General features: G+C 46.5%; 3 protein-coding genes across 3 annotated transcripts; 1 reads left to right on the top strand and 2 right to left on the bottom strand.

Moving 5' to 3' along the window:
- The first annotated feature begins 173 nt into the window (after nt 1–173).
- On the top strand, nt 174–3209 carry LOC111077758 (MTOR-associated protein MEAK7). The gene is made up of 7 exons (XM_022372148.2): nt 174–397; nt 1170–1394; nt 1464–1779; nt 1851–2224; nt 2310–2416; nt 2480–2573; nt 2646–3209. Exons 1-7 carry the CDS (start codon nt 269–271, stop codon nt 2748–2750), a joined length of 1350 nt encoding a protein of 449 aa, XP_022227840.2. The 5' UTR covers nt 174–268; the 3' UTR covers nt 2751–3209.
- Nucleotides 3196–9990, bottom strand: LOC111077757 (neither inactivation nor afterpotential protein C). Its single transcript, XM_022372147.2, has 14 exons — nt 9883–9990; nt 9068–9406; nt 8145–9008; nt 7143–8080; nt 6789–7081; nt 6452–6723; nt 6099–6385; nt 5879–6028; nt 5715–5812; nt 5591–5644; nt 4728–4915; nt 4244–4659; nt 3901–4177; nt 3196–3839 (listed from the first exon to the last, which is right to left on the bottom strand). Exons 2-14 carry the CDS (start codon nt 9350–9352, stop codon nt 3462–3464), a joined length of 4500 nt encoding a protein of 1499 aa, XP_022227839.2. The 5' UTR covers nt 9353–9406; nt 9883–9990; the 3' UTR covers nt 3196–3461.
- Nucleotides 9991–10413: 423 nt separating this feature from the next.
- On the bottom strand, nt 10414–23930 carry LOC111077762 (protein Wnt-10b). Its single transcript, XM_022372157.2, has 7 exons — nt 23822–23930; nt 23185–23712; nt 17724–17871; nt 17507–17585; nt 12380–12762; nt 11851–12313; nt 10414–10701 (listed from the first exon to the last, which is right to left on the bottom strand). The coding sequence occupies exons 2-7, from the start codon at nt 23427–23429 to the stop codon at nt 10514–10516; spliced, it is 1506 nt and encodes a 501-aa protein (XP_022227849.2). The 5' UTR covers nt 23430–23712; nt 23822–23930; the 3' UTR covers nt 10414–10513.
- Between the last annotated feature and the right edge of the window lie 132 nt (nt 23931–24062).

Genomic DNA, 24062 nt, shown 5'->3' with positions numbered 1-24062 from the left:
TAACTCAATGTTTTTCAATGTTTAAATAGACTGCGGTAAGTGGGTTAAGTTCGTTATTTTCCACGGTATATTAACGGTATATTATGCAATCGAGAAGGTACATTTTGGTATATTTCTGAGGGTCAGGCGGGTCTATTTGATCAATAAATGCGCGGTCACACTGCTGGCCTGTTTTGCTTTCGTTGTTTTCGTTCCCTTTCCAAGATCGCCGACGCAATACGCAAGCAGCTGCCACACGAATTAATTTGCTAACTGAATCGCCTTCGCCATGGGTAATGCGAGCGGTAAACGGGAGTCGGACAACATGTTCACCTCCGAGGAGATGCGGATGCTGGAGTACGCTTACAAGAATGCATCTGGCGGAGCTCTGGAAAAGTTGACATCAGACCGACTTGTTGTGAGTGTTTCAGGATAGATATATGCTATACTATGTGATCAATATGTGTGCTGTGTGCCGTGTGACACGTGTCCGGGGTCAAAAAAATCAATGTTCATTGAAGGCAGATGCGGAAAACTGCATGCTGCATGCTGCAGCAGCATGTAGTCACGGTCAAAGGGTCAAGGTTTTCGAGCGGAGTGCACTTTCCCCCCGGAGCCTCTAAGTGGCGGCTTGGAACTTGCTTGGCTGGTTGGAACCTGCTGCCCTGCCCCTGCGTGACAAATGAAATTGTGTGGGCTGTGTGTGGCTATCAGTAGTTTTCAATTGATAATTCCACTACCATCAAACGTAACGTGCCTCATAATTTGTCTAATTTGTTTGCAGAGCGCTTGTCACTTCGCCTCTGCTCTGCTCTGCTTCGCTCCGCTCCGCTCGGGGCTTTGTTTGCCTTTTGCTTTGTTGAATTTGCTTGCTAACGAATCACGAACTAATCGTGATTTTGATGGAAGGGGTCCCCCAATTAGGGCGCAATGAAAATTGAATTAAAAATAAAGAATAACCCGTTTCGCTTGCCCCAACAAAACGCTCTAAACGCTCTCTGCCCTCCCCTCTCTTGCGAGAACTCAAGCACTTGGCGGGCGGGCAATACGATGTCTGTGTGTGTGCAGTCTCAGCATTTTCTCAGACATTGGAAGAATGTGTCGACAGTAGCACTAATATGATGTTTATTCTGTATCCCAATGCGCATTTCCTTTTCGTTATTGATGCATATTATTTATTATGAAAACAGGAAACATGGTCTCAGACCATCGAACGATCATTGGCCGAGAGTACGGCTCAGTTTTTGTTTGTTCCAACGAAGCCCGGCCAGCAAACCGTCAATATACCGCTGAAAAAGTTCGCCGAACCCTACTACATCATGGAGCGCGGCACCATGGATCAGAAAATGCACATGTTGTTATGCTCGCTGCGACGCAATGGATCCGACACCTTCAGTGTCAAGCAATTGGAGCAGGTAGGAAACCGAATCGGATGCTCAATAATACATAGCAGCTCAAACTAATCTTTTGCATCTATTTGGCAGTATTTATTCTCCGTCATAAAGAGCTACGTGCATTTGGAGACCACTGCAAAGGGTTCCAGCATCAAGGACTGGCAGGAGCTGGGCTTCCTTACCACAGAGCGTTCGGTTTGCTCTCTGGCCAGGGGTCTGATGAGGAATATGGGCAAGGAGCTCGAGCATAGTATGCACAGTAAAGCACTGGAACGTTGGCTGCATGTCACGCCGCAGTTCCTGCTGATGTGGCGCGAGGTTTTCGTTCAACTGTATTCCCGTCATGGCGGCAGCAAGCGTCATATTATCAAGGAAGTGGAAATTCCTATCCTTCCAGAGCTGTGTGGTATGGCAAAGCATCCCTCCTGTTACATACATCTGTATATCCAGGACATTTATTATTCTCCCATTTTGTAGATGCCCCCAGCCACAGTCAGTATCGCCCAATTATCGAACTGCCGCACGTCTTGTACATTAACGCTCAATTAACCCGCGAGCTGCGCCACAAATGGCGTTTCCTTTTCTCATCGAAAATCCATGGCGAGAGCTTTTCCACCATGCTGGGTAAAATCGTGGAACAGGGACCCACGTTATTTTTCATCGAAGACGAGGATCAATACATCTTTGGCGGCTATGCCTCCCAATCTTGGTCTCTGAAGCCACAATTCTGCGGCGATGATAGCTCATTGCTTTTTACGCTAAGCCCCGCCATGCGGTGCTTTTCGGCCACTGGCTATAACGATCATTATCAGTATCTGAATTTGAATCAGCAGACAATGCCCAATGGCCTGGTGAGTCATGCCTACACATACAAATATGTATAATTGATTGATTGCCCTTCTAATTACCGGTTTTTCGTTTGTTTGCGTCGCGTAGGGTATGGGTGGGCAGTTTGAGTTCTGGGGTCTGTGGATTGACTGCATGTTTGGCGATGGACAAAGTGTGGAAACCTGTTCCACATATCGAGACTATGTGCAGTTGAGGTAAGGATATAATGCCAATAAGAGAGAGTGTCTATAAATCATTTAATATTCATGTATTCGAAGCAAACGAAAGCAGTTCAAAATACGCAATATGGAGGTCTGGGCCGTGGGCGATTTACCCGTCAAAGGCGAAGATGAGGAAGGCGGTGATGGTCAGGTTGGTCACACAAATCACTTAAATGTCAAAAACTGCACTTAAAGCTTTAAATATATTCGGAATCCTTTATAGAAACGCTCCATCTTGGATGGAAATTTGGAAGATCGTGCCATGTTGGAAATTGCTGGCAAAACGATGCATTCAGATGGTCTACGTGAACCCGGCATGGATGATTGATATTATCTGAATGTTAACCAAATTCAAGCTTGGTTTTATCATGTTCAAGAATTTATGAGACCATGCCCATTTTGGGTGTGCAGTTAAAATTTTTAATTCAATTTACTTTTAGCCTTATCGAGAATCCCCTATCAGAAACAAAAACAAAAACAAACACACACACAAACACACACAAAAGAGTCCTGCGAACAAAAGAGTATTTGTTCAATCCATTCCTAAAAGAACGTTTTGTTTAGCTAATAATGTTTATATACAATATATATATACAATGTATAATGGATATAGTTTATGTATGTAATACTGAGAGTATTGTTGTTGCGTTTTAGACCTTAAAAGTGAGAATACGAAATCATTTACAGCAAAAACGAAAGAAACAAAAGAAACCATAAGCAATGTTAGTTTGTCGAATTATTCTTTTATCCTGCGTCAATAAAATGCAAATGTGTTTGCTGAATTCAATTTATTGCTAAAAAATAATTTAAGCTTTCTAAACGGATGTAAACGGATTAAACAATTAAGAGACATGCCACCAAGGGCTAATCTTGGGCTGAAAATTATATTTTAGTTATGTTTTAAGTTCTACACCTAAGTTCTATATGAAATCCACTCAATGTTGGAGCTGAGACTTAGTTACAAATTTTTGCATATGGATCGACTATGTATATCCATTTTGGAGCTTTCTGGTGGGATGTGGAGAGCCTGTTCCTTAGTTTATATATCCACTGCATAGCCGGATAGTGTCACCCCCGGTGCAATCTCCTCCTCAACATAGGAGCCCGCCTGCTCGAAGGATCTGGCATTGCTGTTCTCAAAGCTGCGACCCACACTGGAGGAGCTCTGGTTCAAGGGAGGAGCCCGCTGCTGGCCAAAGTTGCGTGCTATCCCATAGTTGCCCGACATTGAGGTGTTGTAGCTCTCATCTTCGAAGCGGCGTCCAGTGGAGCGCAGCTTGGGTGCCTGGAATGTGTGCTGCTGATCGGCGTCCGAACCCCGGCGATTGTGGAAGTCATAGGTGCTCGTCTCCGAGCCCCTTGGATAGTTTGTCTTGCGCAGCATGGCCTTGAAGTTGAACGGCGGATCCTCGGAGTTCTGCAAAGGGATTTCCGAGTAGTTTTCCGAGTTTAAGTGAGAGGCTTAGGGACACACTTACATCGCCCTCGTTGCGTGCCATGTTCTGGAGCTCCCTTATTGGATCTGTAGGTGGATACGAGGAGCGTTGCTGATAGTTCCGCTGCGGCTGTTGACTGGGATTATTGCGATAGTAGTTGTTGGCCGAAGGCACCGGTGGTGGCGGCGGTGGCGCCGCATAGCCCTTGAGGGAATTACGACGCGATCCGGAGCGACCCCAGTTGGGATTGCTGCTGCTGCTGCTGTTGTAGTTGTTATAGGCATTGTTGTAGGCATTCATGTTTTGTTGCATTTGATTTCTGGCAAAGAAAGAGAACAAAGAGGTTGATATTCAATCGGTGCTAGATTGCTAGATTGCGATGTACCTCCTCAACTGCTGTGGATCTCGAAAGAAGCCCTGATTGCATATATTATCGCTCTCGCCCATGCGATCCCAATTGGTCTGGCATGCCTGCTCTTTCTTGTATGCGTTGTAGGTCAGGGCACAGGAAGTCATCGAGGGATTGCGCTGCAGAGGACTATCCCAGGCCTCATCGTCCTCCAGATTTTGGACCAGCAGCTGATTGGGAAACGCTTGGCGCGATATCGAATTGGCCGGATCCACCATATACTGTGTATCGTAGAAGGGTATCTGATCCAGGCGGAAGGGCATCTTCTTCATGGGCACTGGGAGGGGTCCCAGCTGCGAGGAGTTCACCTCCCGCATATTAATGCGCTCGAACGGCACCGCCCGGGTGCACTTGTTCAGGCCACCGACCATCCGTTGGTTGTAGATGTGCACCTAAAATGCGATGAGATGCTGGATCAATGAATCGATCAGTGGAATCGGAGGAATCAGTGGATCATTACCTGCTGTGAGAGATTGACAAAGTCCTGGAAGCGTGCCGCTCTGTAGTGCAGCAGCACCTGGAAGATGGATTTCTCACGCCATTTCTTGGCATAGGGTCGAATAAAGTCGGCGGTGTTCTCATTCCTCTGGCCCGTCTTCTCATTGACCAGCGGCGGCAGGCGCACGCGGTCACGGAAACCGCGATAGGCTGCAGGAACAAACAGAGTAACCCATTAGCAAACAACAACAACAAAAAAAAAGAGGGTCAGAGGGAGAAGTCACCTTAATTTAATTAAATTTTCATTTCTTTTCTATGCAGCACACTTATAAATCATCTCTCTGAGGTGTGGTGTGGTGTGGTGTGGTGGGGGGTTTCGCCTCTAAGTGTTATGTCTCAGAGAAGGAAGCCTATAAGCCGATTGGTTGCATCAGATACGGGAATGGGGTGGAAGCCACTAAGCGGCTTACAGAGAGAGAGAGAGAGAGAGAGAGAGGCAAGACCCTACTACCACCTGTCACCTGCCACTATTTAGTTAGAATTTCTATTCTTGATTACTTTTGTTATTTCTTTGTTTGAGATTTTATTGGTAGTAGTACGAGAGTAGTATGTGTGTAGAGAGTAGAGAGTAGAGTATTATCGATCGAGTGCTACACTTCGATATAGTGATATAATGATACGTGTATGTACGTGTACATATATCTAGTACTTATTGTGGATTCTCTTCATCGGCCGATGCCTGCTCTATTTTTGATATTCGCACTGCCGCCAGAGCCTCATCCATGCGCGTCTCGAGGAACATTTCCTCGGCCTCCGATGGCGTCTCACTTATGTCGATATGCTCCTCATCGTATTCCTTAAGTTTACCAACTTGAGTTTTTTTACCTTTTTGTATTTTGGCAGCCGCCAAATCGGTATGCTCCTGTCCCTTTTTGCCCACTATTCAAAACGGAAGAAAAACGATTTTGAGGGAAGTTTTGCAGGGGCAAACTGAAGATGAAAAACTCACATTTAAAGACTTTGCCTCCCTTGACACGTTTTCGGGCTAAAAGTGCCCGCATCATGGACTGCACTTTGATGACCTTCTTCACTTGCAGCTCGTAGTTTCTGGGGATCATTCAAAACAGAATCAATGGTGTCCCAGAATGAGGCTTTAGGCTTTGGGAACCATACCTGGCCAAGAACTCATCGTTGTAGTAGCGCAAAAATACTTTGGACTTGCCCAGGGCCCAACCCTCCATCTTGAGACGCAAAAATAGGAGACGACAATTCTCTTTGGTCATTTCCACGGGCTCATCGAAGTCAAAGGCGAGGAATTGATAGCTGAAAGGGGGTATTGTGTGTGTATTTATTTATGGTAAAGTCAAGCAAGTGAGGATGAGCTTTCGCCTACCGTTTTAGGAACTCATCGAAACCCAGTCGAGAGCTGTAACCCTTCTGCCGTGCAATGACCGTGTCCAGGACACCCAGAGCCTTCATCTGCTGCTGCACCACATCCGAGTGGAAGGCACGCGGCTTGTACTCCAAGTCCGCGCGTATGCAACGCACAAAATGCACCCCGAGACTGGCACTTTGGCTGAGCATTTTGAGCAGAGTCAGGCAGGTGAAGCGGAAATTGGCCGACAGAGTACGCAAATTGTTCACCTGGGAGATGCAGCCAGCACTCAATGTGTTTAGGGCCTAATCAGCAGAGAATTTATAGAGTAGAGTAGAGTAGAGTAGAGTATAGAAAGGATCTCCACTCACGTAGGACTTGCGCTCAGTTTCATCCTTATGCTGGACAGCCTCAAAGGGCATTGTTAGATTGCCAGCTTTGGTCAGTTGATTGGTGAACATGAGCATTATGCTCTCGTCCAGCGAGGAGCGGAACGTCTCAATCATTTCCGGGGGCACAAAGTCGCGATTGATGTCGGTGAAGGCGCGTGTATCGTAGATGATGCGGCCCGTATAATGGGCAACGGATATCTCAGTGGCAGTGTGCTTCTTCACAAACTGGCTGTGTTTCTCCGAAACGCGATCTATTCGAGGGGAATTCAACGATTCAGAAGAGGGTCATGGGTCAGCGGTGCATGGACTCACTCACCCATAATCAAGTCCTGATCCTGGCAGGAGCGTGAGGCATCATCGATGATGTAGAAGAGACCGTCGGGCTTGGTCAGCAGATTATCCAGAGCGGTCTTGTTGTCATAGAAGTTCAGGTTGATGGTGTCTATATCCTCGGCCTCCAGTTCCAGCATTTCGCTGATGAAAATGCGCTGATTGTAGTGGTATTGCATCTGCTCGTTCAGCGTGTTGATCATCAGCTGCTCCATGCCGTTCCGATTGAAGCACTCAAAGCCGAACATATCATGGATAACAATGGAATTGGTGTCGCCACTGGGGAAAGGCAATTATATATTAGAACATATATTATTATAAGCTCCGGACTAGGACTTACAAGACTGCTCGTGGAAAGGACATGTTCATGTTGATTCTGTTGATGATGAAGTCCACCAGTCGGGAGTAAATGGTGCTGGCGACTGCATCGCGTGCATCGCGCGCCTCCTCCGAGGTGTACTGCCGTCGCTCGGCCACACCTCCCTTGACCATTATAAAGTTGGTCAGCGACCACATAAACTTTTTCTCGTCCACCCTCAGGAGCTCGGCAATGCGCGACACAATGTCCGTGTTCTCCACTTCGGCGTACTTGCCGGACGGTCGGAAGCGAATGTTGCCAATGTTCAGGATGGCAGCCAGCACCTTGCGCACCGTCTCCAGCTGCTTGTGGCTAAAGTCCAGATCCCGGAGGATGTTCTCGAACTCCCGGAAGTGCTCCACATTGCCCTCGGGATCATCGCGACGATACTTGATCTTGGTGGGCGGAGCATCTGGGGGTACGCGCAGATAGCGATAGTTGCGCTCCGCCTTCAGGTTGTAGTCCTTCAGCTGATTCTGCTGGCTGATGAAGTCATAGAAGTAGTAGAAAATGTGGAAGTTGTGCTGGGTGCCATCACATGTGGCCACGCGCAGCTTCTCCAGCATATACATGTTGAATACGGCGCCACTCATCTTGCCTGTCTTGCCGAACGTCAGGCAATACTGCAGGACACAGCGGGTGGAGTCATTGTTGACGGGAGTGCCGGCATTCACCAGCATCAGGATGGCCTTGATGGAGGTCTCCACACGCCCGGTGGCACCGCGATTGCCAGCCCCCAGATAGCACAGATGCTTGATCAGCAGTCGGGCATTGGTGGACTTGCCCGAGTAGCTCTCCCCAGAGAGCACAATGTGCTGGGGCTCGCGATGATGCAGCATATCCTGGTAGGCGATATCGGCCACGGAGAAGATATGCGGTTGGTTCTCCGAGCGCGACTTGAAGCGATATTTGGCATGGAACTGCAGGGGTCACAGAATCTATAGACTTTTATTCAAATTAAAAACAAAAATAATTGGCTCCTACCTCCGGCAGGAATTCACTTGGGAGCTCATTCGAGTTCAGGGACAGCAGAATGTCGCCTATGAAACTGAACGATTCACCAGTCATCATGCGATTCCGTAGCGAGTCGATGATGCTCTCATCCACGGGGTTCTCGAGGGCTGCCAAATCTTCGGGGTACATGCGTTCCGGCTTGCCATCGAAGCGCTTGATATAGCCGCGATCCACGAACAGTTCCGGCTCCTTGTACAGGTTCTTCACGTCACGCGAGAGCTCCAGCATCTCGGCCAGGTCCGACTGCATCTCCTCCTCGTTCTCAATGAGCTCCGTGAGGAATGGATGCTCCACCATCTCGACCATCATGGGACGATTCTCGGCATTCTTCTCCAGGCACTCGGCCACGAAGTCGTTGATCTGCTGGGACCAGTTCGTGGGTCGCATCAGTGTCGGCGGCGGATTGCGTACGATCTGGAACATGGCCCGAGTGGGATGCATGTCGGCGAACGGCGGCTTTCCATCGGCCAGCTCAATGGTGGTGATGCCCAGGGCCCAGACATCTGCCCGAACGGTGATATCGGGCTCCCGCTTCTCCATGGCGGCGACCACTTCGGGGGCCATCCAACAGGGCGAGCCAATGCAGGTTCCCCGCTTCCCCAATGTCGAGTCCACTTGACGCGACAGGCCGAAGTCGCAGAGCTTCACCCGTCCGTTCTTCGTGAGCAAAATGTTGTCGCCCCGGATGTCCCGGTGCAGGACATGATTGCGATTCAGCTCGATGGCTGCCCGACACGTCTCCCGGATCACGTAGGCAATATGCTCCTCCCTCATCCTGCGGTCCAGCTTCAGCAGCTTGTTAACCATATCCACGGCTGTTCCGCCAGCACAGTACTGCAAGGATTACGTTGAGTCACAGGACTGCTTGGGACTTTCCCTCGCCCCGCACTTACCTCCAAAACGAACCAAATCTCATCGGGTCCATTCGGCTTCGAGAGCTTATAGACGCCATAGAACTCCGGCAGATTGGGATGGGCACAGTAGTCGCGCAGCGTGCGATACTCCTCCTCGATGGACACCTGATGCTCCTCATCGTAGTGCTGTATCTTGAGTGCCACAAGGCGATCGGTCTCCAGTTCCTTGGCCCGAAATACTTTGGCATTGACACCTTGGGCTATCTCCTCGTAGATCTCGAACTTATCCGTTGGATCCGGCAATTGCGAGTACGGTAAATACATCCTGACTGACTTTCCTCTTTTCTTTTTGCTGCTTTCAACGCGAGAAGAAGTGTTCTGTGGGCGTGTTAATTGGTTTATTCTTCGGGGGAAAATACGCATAAAGAGGGTATTGCAAAATTAGGTTCTGGGGTGCCGTGTCTGCATTGTCAGGGCTTCGTTTGGTTTCGAAAGAACTGAAGAATGCAACTGGGTGGGTAAAGGATTTATTAACGTAGGTTCTGCCCTTAAACATATATCTATGGGAAGACTACAGGAAGGGATGGAGAAGGGCAATCACTCTCCTAGTTCAGCCCCAATCTGTGCCCAAAAAGACACCTAAAATGTAGGGTAAAAATGACCCCAGCAAGAGGCACTATAGGGAAGGACCCTGAATGAGAGATGAATTAAAATTTCAGAGTTTTTGTAAGGATATTCTCCAGTCCTTTCTCGTATCACTTCACTTGGAATTAGTTTATGTTGAACTGCCTGAAACGACGCTCCCCAAGAGCACAACACTCATCACATAATCCTTGATCCTTGAGCTCACAGACCTTTTGCTTTTGCTGATGATGATGATGGTTTCCAATTAGATTTCCGAACCGACCGCACGCATGCAGCACGTACCGCTGCCGTAAGCCAACTAAAGGCTGGTCAAATGCAATCGTTGGCTTTTTACTAGAGTTCGCCGCTCAAGGAAGGCAGGAAGCCCCGCAATCCCAATGGGCAGTAGCCAGCACAGACAACACATGAGGGCAGTGGGAGGTGGGGGGGGGGCAAAAACACCTTGGGCAACTATTTAGTCGACTAATTCAATTAGCATTGCCGACATTCACGTGCAGACCAAAACAAAGCGCGGGGCGAGATGTGATGGGCAGTGGAAATGGAGAACCGATTGAAACTCAGCTGATTGACAGACTAATTATGCATCTTATTATTTGTATTTACAAAATATATATTTATATTTCATTTTTTATATATATATATATATATAGATTTCAATATGTCTTGGGATTGCTAAACTAATCATTGAATTTACACATTTCAATTATCGTTTGTTTATGTTTTCGTGTTTTTTCTGCTTTTATGGTATATTTATTTGTTATTGTTTAATACTGATTTGTGTTAAGTGTTTTGTTTAGATTGAAGAAAAGTCTTTTCTTATGTGATCGCTGACGATCCTTCTCAATTGCATATACTAATCCACTCCTCCACGTGGCACTCCTCGCACTCCACGCTACAGCACCATTGAAATTTACAGCGACAGCGCTCCGCCCGTCGCTCGATGATTTGACTGTGGCCACGCCCACAGCAGAGGGAGGCGCACCCATCGCTGGTTGTTGTATTGCGATTGCATTTGCGACCCACTGTGCCTGGAATGGGACAGAAGTGGAGCAAGTTAGAAGATTAATTGTAGTTATCCATAGTAAGTGAGCATTGCTGCGGCTTAAATGATTCCTAAGTGAAAGGACTCTTAGAAATATATTTAAAAAATACAACTTTAGGTTGTGATCTCTTGCTGGTGGAAAATGAACTTTAATCTGCATATCAATTTCTGACTTTCATTGCATTTCAATTTAATTAAGTTGACAGCCCCTGCAGCCAGCCGTCCATTAAAACACCATAAATAAACTATTAAACTGAGGCCTATAAACAAAGTATCATAATTGTTGGACGATAATTGCCAACGTTAATTGCCACCATTTGCCTAGACACGACACGACGTGGCACACGGGGCACATGAATCAAAACGCCCGAATGGGGCTGGAGAGCCAACGGCGAGGAGAGCTCGGACGACGATTAATTATAAATTTGCGTCGTAATTAACACTTTTAAACTGTTTGGCCGGCCGCTGAGCGGCCTCCATTGCGGGCTTTGATAATTATAATTTGCAAATGTGTCAACAGCAAAAATGGCCAGCAAAAATTGCAAGTGGCAGTTAGATGTGGACGTGCCCGTGCCCGTGCCGGTGCCATGCCGAGCCCCAAAACTCGAGCCAGATCTCAACAGATCAGCGTTGATCCAAGTTGATCCGAGATGGAGCTAAGGCTGATGCTTGGATGCTTGATGCTTGGATGCTGAAGCAGAGTGTGAGGCTGAGGCTGCTGTGCGGCCGCATGGGTCGTCGTCGCTGTCTGTGGGTCGCAGCATTTTTTGTTTGTTGTTGTTGTTGTTTTTGTTGAGTTATGTGGCATGTTTTGGTAGCCCGTTTATAAATCGTTTTTTTTCTTTTCGTTTGTGGCTGTTGTTGTTGCATTTTTACTGCTGCTGCTGCTGCGGCTGCTGTTAATTTGCATTTGTGATTTATTTATTAGAGCCAAATCAAATTTATCGCGCGAGTCGTATCTATAAATCATTTTTAATTAGTTGAACCAATTTTGACGACAACAAAACTGCAAATTAACCAATTAGGTAATGGTTTTTTTTTTGTGATATATTTTGTGATATTTTGTGCATTGTTCATGGGAATTTGAGTAGATAAATTCAGGTAAAGTAGGGACTTAAATCCCATGCAGACTCACCCTGTATATCTGCGCCCACGTCCCGCTCACAGAAGTTGGGCGAGCGCTGATAGTAGAACAGCGACGTCTCCATCTTGCGTGCCATTCGTGCCGCATTTTTATCAGCGTTCGGCTGCTGACGTGTGCCACGCTCCGAGCCGAGATCCTCGTGCCGCCTCGCCTCGTGATCGGCCGCTAGGCCATCGAGCGTGCCAGACGCATCGACGGCATCCATATCGGAGGACGTGGAGGAGCCGGAACTGCTGCCACCGTTTGACTTTTTGTTGCGGGACCGCTTCAAGACGACGACGGGCTCGCCGTTGCCCAGATTCGACTGGTCCACGAGTATGGCCTTGCGGAACTGGTGCTTCAGTACCTTGCCGACGACATGAAAGTCGGGGGCGGACTTCCAGCAGGTCTTCAGCTGGCAGCTGCCGGACATGCCGTGGCACTTACAGCGGAACTCCATGTTGTTCGAAACGGCCTGGATGGATAAATAAACAATTAGAGGGCGGGCCCCATTCGATTCATTCACGTGAGACTGACTCACCACTCTGCCTGCATGGTTGTTGTGCAGATTGATCTTTGATTGGATGTCGCCCGCCTTCTCGCGACAGTCGAGAAAGAGCTTGGAGTACTCCACACCGAAGTCCATGTTGTGGGAGCATCCGCCCCACTTCCAGCGGCTGGCGATCTTCGAGCGCTCGTACTTCTTCTCCTCCTCGGGCGTTAGAATCTGATTGGTCTCCAAGTACTGCAAGAACTGCTTCTTCTCCTTGTCCAGCGACTGGCGGAGGTTCTTGTTGAGGGTCTTCCGATTGATGGTCGGATCGCAGCCGCAGGACATCAAACGGCCTTGACTGCAGGCCCGCGCCACGCTGTGGGCCACCCCGGCAGCCGAAATGGCAAAAGCAAACGCGCTCTCCCTGTAGCCTAAAAGGGTAAGAAATGTTTCTTCAGATGGCCATAAAGTGGCAGAGGGGATTGGTGTTGCCTTCTGCCCCTGGGGAATCATTGGCGGGAAACTATCGCAATTTATGCGGTGTTATTTTTAACGCTGCATTCGGAGCCGCTCTGGGAATTTCAGCGGCATTTCGACTTTGACATGGTCTGGACAAGCGTTCGCAACCAGGCCACAGCTTCAGCTTCAGCTCACAGTCACAGCTCACAGCTCACCAGATCATTTTTAATGATGCAGTGCAGTGTGCCACACCCGCACCCACAAGACAGAGAGAGAGACAGAGAGACAGAGAGAGATATGATATTTGAAATGCCTTATGCAGCAACAGCAGCTGTCAAATGGCTGTCAAAATGTTGACGTTAATCATGGCCGACATGGCCATGAGTGGCCCCAAAGTTGGCAACATTTGTCAAGCGATTGACATGCAAATTGTCAGCGCCACTTTGCATAAAACCAAACTCAATTCAATTCAATTCCCCGATCAGAAAGCAGAGAGACCAGCGGAGACCAGCGGAGACCAGCAACCAGGCAGGGATCAGGCACTAGCGACAGTACATATGTCAATGTGACAGGCTTGCATCATTCTCAGGCCTCGACGGACACTCCCCTCTGCTCCGGCTCAGCTGTCAAACAATCCGTCAGTCAAGCCGGCCAGTCCGTCACTCAGGATGCGCACGAATGCAAATGTCAATGTTGTGACAAGTTGTCGTATCGTACCAATCCGGAGACGAATCAAGCGATCCAGCGATCCATCGAATCGATCCAAACTGCAATCGAAGGTGGAAGTGCAATGGGAAATTCCCTGTGTGTGTGTGTGTGTAAGCGCGCATTTGATTGACGATTAAGACGCCATCAATCAATGCATCAGTACGAACAGTAGCCCCGCCAAAAGTCCAGCCCAGCCCACCCCTCGCTCTACTCTTCTCTGCTCTGGCGGTTCTCTTCCAACTTGTGATTGCTGATCGCTGATCGCTGATCACGGACTTGATTTATGCACGCTTTGTCTTGCCCCTCGTCGAGCCATTTGCAAATCCAAATCACATCATTGCCAACAGTTACATTTGACAATGCCTTGGGGTCTCTCTCTCTCTCCCTCTCTCTCGCATAAATTGGCCACAAAACCGAACGAGGAGAGGCTTGACTGGACAGTGGACAGTGGACAGTGGACACTGGACTGGACATGGCTTTGGCTTTGGCGACCTGTCTCTGTGCTCAAGTCTACAGTCTACAGAGTACAGAGTACCCTGTCTCCAATGTCTCGTTGTCTCCCGTGTGTTGCAATCCCAAGTAATTGTTTGCGACATACGTCGCTCGCTTGTTGTCACATGCATTTGGCTGAGGATCCAGAGAGAGAGGGAAAGAGAGAAGCCCAAAGATAAAGGTCGATCGTCGATCTTCAGTCGTACGTAATCCTTTTACTACTTTTGTGCCCCCAGCCTCCAGCCACCAGCCTCCAGCCACAGCCTCCAGCCTCAGTTGATTGACAATAATGCATGGTAGCAGCAGCAGCAACCCAAGATCAGCGCGATCTGCAACGACGATCTCTCAACGATCGACGATCGACGAGTTCCATAAGTTATAGTAGATATGTATGCAAAATAGTTGACCTGTCCGTGCGCCGTTTCGATTGTCAGTCATTGTGCGATTCGGTTCGACTCGAATCGACTCCACTCGACTCGGCGACTTGATTTGTTTCGTTTCACTTGGTTTGCTTCAAGCGATCGTCTGGCCCGATCTCTGTCCATCGATCCCTGACTTTGTGGCTGCCTTTTGTGCCCTTATAAGTCGTTCCCGTCGTACCTCGTCGTACCTCGTCGTCGTTGCACGCGTTGCTGTTGCCTGTCAATATTGACTCTCGTTATGTGCAGTTCCTTCCTTATTTAATGGACGCACGAAACGGGCGGGTTGACAAACGGACAGTGGACACTGGACAGTGGACACTGGACAGTGGGACACTGGAAAGTGGGACAGACGTACGATCCTCAGACATGTCGGTGACATAAGCTTGGGTTTACCATATTCGATATTGGATGAAGGCTAGTCGAGAGTTACTTGGAAGTGCTGCTGGTGTGGCATGCATTTGGAGATTTATGGTTTGGCATTGTTTTGTGGCAATGTTGTTAACTTTAACTTTAACTTTAACCTGCGCGTTTCTGTCTGGCATTTGGACCGATCATGATGGCCCACTCAAGATTGCGGCTGCGGCTGCGGCAGCGGCAGCCCCAAATGCAAATAATATGCACAGAATTTGCTGTAATGGAAGTATTTGCCCACAAATGAAGCACCACCGCCACATCACCAGCATCACCGCTAATATTGCTGGTTTGGTTCCAGCCAAAAGATTCCTTAGCCTTAGCCTTAGCCTCCAACATAATCACATCAGTGCGCTGCTGGTGCCCCAACAACAAACGACAATGAAAATGACAATGACAATGTTGGGACTGGCAGTGGCACTGGCACTGGCACTGGTACTGCGAATGGGATTGGATTGTGCATCCGTATTCGATCCGCTCCCATGGCTGTCTTCCAGCCCCACCCCTTCCCATTTGTTCCCATTCCCATTTCCATTCCCCTGTACGTTGTCAGCGGCTGCGGCAGCATCCGTCAACGGAGATAACAATTTTTTAAATTGAAATTGAATGAAGTGGTTTGCTTACAATATAATTTATACGATGAATGCAAATAAATTACGCCGGACTTTACGGCCAGACCGAAACGAGATGAGCACCCGAGACTGTCCCCATGTCCCCTGTTCCCTGTCCACGTCCACGTCCCAAGCCTATGTCCTCAAGCCTTTCCCTTTTAATTCAGAAGTCTGTTCGGAGGCTCCTGTTTGCTCTTGTCCGAATGTCGCATTGAAATTTGTGAGAAATCTCTTGAGCAACGTCGGCCATACACTCCGCACACTCGTATATCGTTTGCATCTGGCTTGCGATGCCGCCATTTTGAGCATTTCCATTGTGTTTTCCTTTCCTTCTGCTCCTCTCTTTTAATTTTTTTCTTTCCTTTCCTTTTTTTTTTTGTTGTATTTTTACAGCAATCGTATGATGCATAATTTAACTAATGAAGCATTCTGCTTAGGGACTGCAAAACATTCGCATAGAAGTGGCAAATTCCTGTACCATTTAGAGGGAATTTATACGTCTAAATTGGTTATAAGTTTTTAATGCTGTGGGTGAGACTTAGAAGAGCAGAGTAATTGCTTTTTATTTACATTTTCTTAGATGAATGATCTACAAAATATATGCTTGATTTTCTTCCTTAGTAGTACATTAAGTGCCGTACTTTATTCAGTTTAAGGCTCGAAAGTGGCCACAATCTTGGAAGATTATCAGAATATATCTGATAGATCCGATGTCTGATGCTATTTTTAATAATTTTTAATAATTTTTGTTATTAATTAATGTAACCAGAGGACACTTTGCAGGCCAAATAATCATACTCTGATGATATACTATTAATAAAGCAATGATAGGCAGAGCAATAAGCATTTATTTCTATAAAAAATGGAAGAATGAAATAGGAAACTTGTCCAATAATTTTCTTCTTAAACTTATGTCCTCGGAGGTATTTTAAATGAGTTCGCAATGAATTCCAAAATAATTTCGCAGAAGAGATTAATCTGTAGTGAGAGCCTTATGAATTATGATGGGATGCATGTCCAACATTCAGAGCAATTTCCTTAATTCCATATAACTAAGAGAGCACGATCTAAGGTCCCATTTCAAAGCTATAGAAACCTTTAGACGTACCCCTTTCTACCATAGCATACAGCAGTATCCAAAACGGCAGAGCACTCTGCCATGAGTCATAACACAAGTCAGTTAGAAAAGTAAGCGCTAAGCGGAAAGCAGAAAGCAGAAAGCTTGCAACTTTGCACAGAACTAGAGATCGGCGCCTGTGATCAGAGTTACCGCTACTTGTTGCCGTGGCCCAACAAAAGCGGCTTAGAATGCGGCGAGCTCTTTGTAGATGCCTCCACGGGTGAGTGTGTGAGATCTATCCGTCATAAGGCACACGCCGCGTAGGCATCAGAGGTTTGCCAGAGCTACTCGTAACACAATGCCTCGAGGACAGATTAAGATATCAAAGTCAAAGTTCGTATCGCCGCCGTTTCAGATGCAACGGGCTGTGACAAAACGATGGACCCCAGGCCCAAGCCCAGTACCAGTCTCAGTACCAGTCGCAGTTCCAGTCGCAGTTCCAGTCAACACTCCTACTGGAAAAACATAGAAATTTGATCTAGTCCGGGATCGTTGATGGGGGTTGGTGGTGGGGGGGGGGGGGCTAGAAACTGTAGATGCTCCTGCTGTGGCTTTTATGCCATGTCGTGTCTAATAATGCGACGGTTAATAGCTTTGGACATTGTCTGCTTGACCAAACGTCTCCCCGCTATGGGCAATTTTAATTAGACTCTTTGCCTAGCGGTTTGCGTGTGGGCCGACAATGTGGCCGTGTCCTCCACCCGCCCCCATCCGCCACCGCTCGACTACACTCCACCGCAAAACCCGTTGACAGTTGGCGGAGTGGAGTGGACTCTGGAGTCGACTCTGGCCATAAAGCGATTTTGTTTGCGTGAAAGCTGAGCCACGCTTACTGCACATTTTAGTGTCAGCTTAATGGCTTTTGGCCATGGCTACCACTGCCACTACCAATGGAGGAAGGCAGCCCAGACCAGAACCTGGGAACTTTTCCCCTTACCCAGTGTGGACCTACCTTTCTTCAGCAGATTGGAGGCATGCGGATTGCGGCTCTTTGTGCTCAGCGATGAGCAGTTCCAGCGATGCCATTGAAACTGTTCAGTGAGAGAGAAAGAGAGAATTATTGTAAGGATTGTAAGATATATGTACATACATATGAGCATTTCAATGGTACTCTATTTAAGTGAATCTCGAAAGTATGCTATAGAGAATTTTTTGCTTGGGATTTGTACCTGTATTTGACATTCACGTATGGCCATATCGAGTCCTTCGAGGGCTGCTGCTGTCACATCACTCGCCTTGTAGCAGAGCTCCACTTGATCCTTGGTGAGACCAGGCACTGAACGGCAGGTGGCACGACCATCGGGTAAGCCATAGAGCCTGCAAGAATATACGCGAAATAATTAAGCCACAAATAGTTGAATTATTTGCAAATATTATAAGATAACTTTCAGAGAACTCTAGCATGAGAACTACCACGAATTGCTTTAACAATTAAAATGAGAGCTTGAATCCTCCATTTTGGAGGAGAATTTAAATTCCAATCAAATTTTAATTACAGCCACCACAGTGGGCAATTAAACTCCAAAAACTGAAGCCAACGAAATTTCGGAAACAGTAATTAACCTTGAGTTTCGGGGCACAAAAACCGCAGACAAGCAACAACCCAAAATACTCACAGTAAAGTAATTTAATTTAATTTCTTTTTGTTTTTTTTATTTTGGTTTCTCTAGATTTGAAATTAAATTTGCTTTTATTTGTAAGCAGATTTAATCGAGAAACGCGAACCCATAGACACACAGACAGTAGCTCAAAATATATGTATAATTTCTGTTGGCAAGTTGTCATAAATCTTGTCAAATCGCTGGACGATGAATCACTGGGCTCATCACTCGAAAGAAGTTTCCAAAAATTGTTCTTTTGGTTCTGTTCTCTTATCTGAAATAGACCAAAGGGGATGTACTGGGGGTGGGGGGCATAAGCTATTTAACATTTGCCAAGAACTTATTCCCAGGTCTCTCTCTGGGTCTGAACTCATTTAAGAGCGCGCCATGGCATTCAAGGTCAGATTGGGTTGAGTTGAGTTGAGTTGAGGTGTTCAGATCTTGGGCCAGAGATACAGATACGGGTTTTTGGTGTGTGTGTGTGTGTGTAGTGTGTGTTTGAGTGAGTGCCAGTTGACGTTGGACAACTTCATCGGGCATCTGTGGCAGTGACTATGGCTGTGGCTTTGGCTGGGATCTCAGTCCATTGCCACATCGCACATTGCATCGCTTCACATCGCATCGCGTTGATCTACGACACGCAGCTTTTTTTTCTGTTGTTGTTGTTGTTTTTGTTCGGGTATGAATACCGGGCGTATACGTGATGCTCGATGGCGTCTGCCTTCTTCTTCGTTTGTAAATGTATATTTTCTTAATGCCTAAACTACCTCAGCCGCCTGCCTCCTGCCTCCTGCCCGCGCCACACTCCTCCCAGAGACGGGGGGTTAATTGTGGCACGTCGCACCGAAACACTGCCTCAAATGTAGAAACGTGCCATTTTCACACACGTCCTCCAGCACTTCAGCAGTCCGTACAACGGAGCGAAAGATTTAGAGATCCTCATCAGCATTGGGCATCATTTGTATGCCATTCACGGCCCGGGAGCGAGAGCGGGAGCGGGACCGGGAGCAGCTGCAGCTGTCTGGTTGTCTGGTCTGCCCAGCGCAGATGGCAAAGATTCGCAGAGCAGGTTCATTTACAAAAAATTTGTCGCTAAAAAGTAACTTTTTGCAATTTAAGTAAGACTCAGAGAGGGGCTGCCCTGACTGCAGGCTGCTTGCTATGGAACTTCTGCTACCAATAAATATATATAAATATATATCTCTGTCCTGCTCTCTCTCTCCGGTGTGTCTCTCTTTACAGCCAGGCTATTATCATCATCTGCTAATCAACCAAACAAAACTGCAATTTATAAGAGCAAAAGAAATATCAACAGGGCAGAAATGAGATGATAAAAAAAGGAAATACAGGCAAATGCATTTTAATTGGCTGACGTTTCTGAGATACGAATATACTCGTATGCAATGCTGGGCATTCGCCCCAGCAGTCTACCAGCCAGACATCTCGTCCGATAAAGAATTTAAACTGATGCACATTTTGTTAACAGCTTTATAAAGCATATGGCTTTTAGTTACCATTGCCATTGCCATTGCCATTGGCAATGCCAAAGCCAAAGCCAATGCCATTTGCCGACTTCAATAAAACTGATAAGCAACACAGCAACACAAAGTGAATGAAGCGAGCTGCCGTCGCGCCGCTCAGAGCGTCCTCTCTGAGTCATGCATTTCACCCGATTCACCGACAATCCAATCCAATCCAGTTCCCAGAGTTCCAGCATCAAGCGTCCCAGAGATCCTGCGAGCCAGCAAGCCAGCGGTCTGAGTTTGCGTATTTCACGCGATGCGATAGCAATGCAATTGATTCGCTTATAAAATTTATCGATCTGTGCTGAGCTTGTTCCCCCGGTCCCCCCCCCGGTTCACCATGCGAACGCAAAAGACGTTCCGTTTGCTTATCAGGGCCAAAGTGTTGGGGCCCGAGATAAAAGCCGGCATTGGCTAACTTTAAATTTCATTTTGATTTTCATAACTTGAACATTTTGCAGTGGCCGCTGCGCTGCAGTCCTTTCTCACGCTCGCGAGTTCTATTGAAATGCCATAAAAAGATTGAGGCTTTAATAGGCGCCGCCAGAGAAATAACAAAACGTAGTAGACCCCAAAACTCTTTCGTCGCTGGCTCTGGCTGTGGCTCTACGCCTTGGACTTTGGAGTCGAGTCTGTCAAACGGTAGCCCATGCATAAATCAAGGATTTTTTTGTTTGTTATTTCGGTTTATTCCTTCACCGAACTACGAATATAAACATACATATCTAGAGACATGGCCAATAGCTATAGACTTAAGCCAGTTGGGCTGCAAAACAATGTTTCCCAAATACGTACACACACACACACACACACACAGCGAGAGATGCAGATACAGACACACAGACAGACAGACAGAGATTGAAGCATTTCTGACTGGGTAGATAACTTTGCTGGAGACATTCCTCAACAGTCCTCAGCAGAGGGGTTCAGCGTAGCAGGAAAGGGGTTGGGGGTTGGGGGGCTGGGGGGTGCCTGGCGACCACAGCAACAGCTAGGAATGTCTTTGATCCAATCCGACTAAACGGGGTGACCTGGCAGCAGGCTAAGAGTCTAAATATTTCATTTCCATGCCTCCCCAAAAGGAGATTTAAAGTAATTAAATCGAATTATCGCATTCTTAAAGCAGATTTATTTCTAGCGAAAGTCAAATGATTCATTAAGCAGCTGCAGAAATATCTTTAAACTAAAAATAAATGCTCACATGATTTTCGATATAAAACTAATATGATTTTCGAGTTTTTCCATATATTTATTTATTCTATGAAAAGTGTAATATTAATCGGGTAAGTGTGGAGAGTGCATTTATTTCCTCATGCGAGTACGAGTTCGAGTACGAGTATACTATAAATTATGTTTGTTGTGCAGGAGCATGGCTCATTCGTCGCTGAAGAGACTGCCAAAGTAGCAGCGGTGCGGGCTGCGCATACGCCGGCAGCAGCATGCTGGCGGCTGGTGGCTGGTGGCTAGGACACTTGAACGTGTGAAATCCTGTGGCTGTGGCATGGCATGAGCCGCATGCAGCGCCTGTGTGGATGCACCCAATTAAGTTGCAACTGCAGTGGCCTGGGGCAGCAAGAGGCGTGGCAGCTTGACAATTCATTTGCATTTCAAACGGGCAAATTGTGGTGCACCAACACCTGACTCGTGCTCTGATGTGTTTTTGTGTGCGTATGTGTGTGTGTGTGTGTCTGCGCCTCATTATGCGTTGCAATTATGACGCTGCAACTACAAGGAGGTGGATGACGATGCGAACGAATTGCAGGCTGCACTTCAGCCTCAGCCTGCATTTTTACTGTCTGTCTCGAGTTGACTGCAACGTTCGTTCGTTCGTTCGTTCGTTCGTTCGTTGCATCTCTGCTTGGCTTGGCTTGGCTTGGCTTGCAACGTTCACTGCGCCGTTGTCAACAAGCAGTGCAAAAAGTATGTTGACAACCCCATGCAACAACAACAACAACAACAACAAGAACACGAGTAACGAGATTAACAAGCTGCAACTACTAGGCGAGGCAACCAGTCAGGCAGGCAGGCAGGCGGCAGTCCGGACCGGACACCAGCGACAGACATCGCCCTGCTCCGCCTGACTGACTGCGCACTGAGTACAGAGCTGAGGCCCAGGACTGAGACGCGGATTGACAGCGGCCCAGGCGCATTATAAAACTTGAGTACCAGGGACCACCCTGCAATTGAAATCAGCTCAATTGTGTGTAGGCCCCCATGGTACTAGTGGTAGTGCAAGTACAGAGGGGGCACGAACCCGGTCCTCGATCCAGAGTCACAGTCAGCGCCACAGTCCAATCATCTACTGCGGATTGAGTAGTCTACTGAGGGAGCCTTCGGCAGTCTTTTTGTTCGCTGCTCGAGCCTTCCAAAATGGCGTTTTGCTAACGCTTAAGTTGCCATTTTTTTGTTATTTTTGGGGTAGGTTTTTTTAAACAGATTTTATTCGAATCTATTCTCATACGAATTTTTCTAGAATGTGCAATTACTAAGCTTCAATTAGTTTAGGTTCTGGAAAACCCATAGTGTGCCCAAAGGGTAGTCCCTTTATTCCCAGTTGAAAGCAAGTTCTTTGAGTCTAAGAAATACACTACGAACTAAGGCAGATTTATGATATTAATTTTCTGAATAAATCAATCGATATAATTGATAAATATAGAAATTTTTATATTATGAGCATTAGTTGAGATATTTCTTAATTGTGAATTTCTTATTTTTCATACAACTATTAGCCATTTACCACAATCCTTTTTTTTTTCAATTTCAATGCTTTATTTTATTTGAAATATATTTATTTATTTGAAAGATATCATTGAATGGCTATGCGCATATTTATATCCGGATATGGACTACATTTTAAGCCCGGCTAAAGAACACAGGGCCAATGCAACAAATCCCTGTTATAGTTCCTATCCGAGTTGGATATCAACCAATTTCCCATCCCATGGCGGAGAATTATGTACATATGTGTGAAGGCGCAGACAGTCTGCGCGCCACCATGACCGCAACAATCTCATGTTAATCAAGTACAATTAGGTAAGCTTAATTTCCCAAACCTATCACTAGATCAATATTAATTATGCCAACACCTTACACTGACAGCTGTTTCTCTCGCCATCAGCCTACGGACGGACCCACTTCAGCAACCAGAGGCCGAGTCAGATCCCAGAGGCAGCCCCTTCGGCAATTGATTAATTTGTTGTCGCTGCAACAGCAACGTTAACCCCTAGTCGCTGATTGTTGTTGTTGTTGTTGTTGCTGTTGGTGGAGCTTGTCGTTTAATTAATTAACTCGCCACCAAACCACCAGCAGCAGCAGCAGCAACAGCAGCAACACACAATATAACATGGGGTAATGAGCTTGACTTGAAGTTAATTTGTTGACAGGCTATTTACACTCGTGAGTTTTGCTTTACATACTCGTAAATTGTGATGGATTCGGTCTTAGACGGACGACGACTGGATGGGCCAGATGCGAGCAGCTCTATCTCCAAGATACTTCGTACTTACCAGCGTGTGCAGCAGGCCAAGATAATCACAACAATTAAATGCAAATTGCAATGACGCGTTGCGGGTTGTGTGGCAACCACGATGGTGTTTGTGTTGTTGCTGCTGTTGGTATTTCCTGCTTCTTGTTGCTCTTGTTGCTGCTGTTGCTGCTGTTTCTGCTGCTGCTTCTGCTTCTGGTGGTGGCCTTTGATTGTTGCTTCTTGCCACACAGTCATCGCTCGGCTTTGATTTGCATAAATTTTCATACAATTGTAGCCAAATGTTTAATTGTACAACATTTTTGTTAATCAATTTATCACTGCTCTCATTTGTTGCTGTTGTCGTTGTTCGGGTTGCTGTTGGGGCGGCTGATGTATTCGTTTGCTGAGGCCAGGCATCAGGAAACATTTTGTTGAGCACATTTGAATTATCTTGAACAATTTCCTTATGGCCTTTTCTATTGGTTTTTTACATTTTTATTTAAAATATTTGCTTGGAAAAGGTGGAAATGGTTGGACATTGATTTTCTAAGCGGAGGTTGAAAGGAAACTAAGTTTTAATTAATATTCAATAGAGCTTTTTTTTTTGATTGAAATACTATTATTAATGTCAAAGTTCTTTGAAGAGATTTTTAAATATTGCGATGTTTTTCACTCACAGAAAATGTATGATATCAAAAGTCTTATCTAACTTGTTCTTGTTTTTTTCAGTTTTTGATCCTTCGACAGTTTAAAATTTCCACTAGATTTACTTCACTTTGCTTTATGAACGAGTATTACACACATTCTTTAGAGGATTTATAAGTAATTTTTTTTTGGTTATTTTGCACACATTTTTTTTTAACAGATTTTGTGAATTGGCACCTCTTCTTCGTAGACCTCTGGAGACTGACCATTCAC

Source organism: Drosophila obscura, unplaced genomic scaffold (genome assembly GCF_018151105.1).
Source record: "Drosophila obscura isolate BZ-5 IFL unplaced genomic scaffold, ASM1815110v1 contig_14, whole genome shotgun sequence".
NCBI lineage: Eukaryota > Metazoa > Arthropoda > Insecta > Diptera > Drosophilidae > Drosophila > Drosophila obscura.
This window is presented reverse-complemented; position numbering and strand designations above follow the sequence as displayed.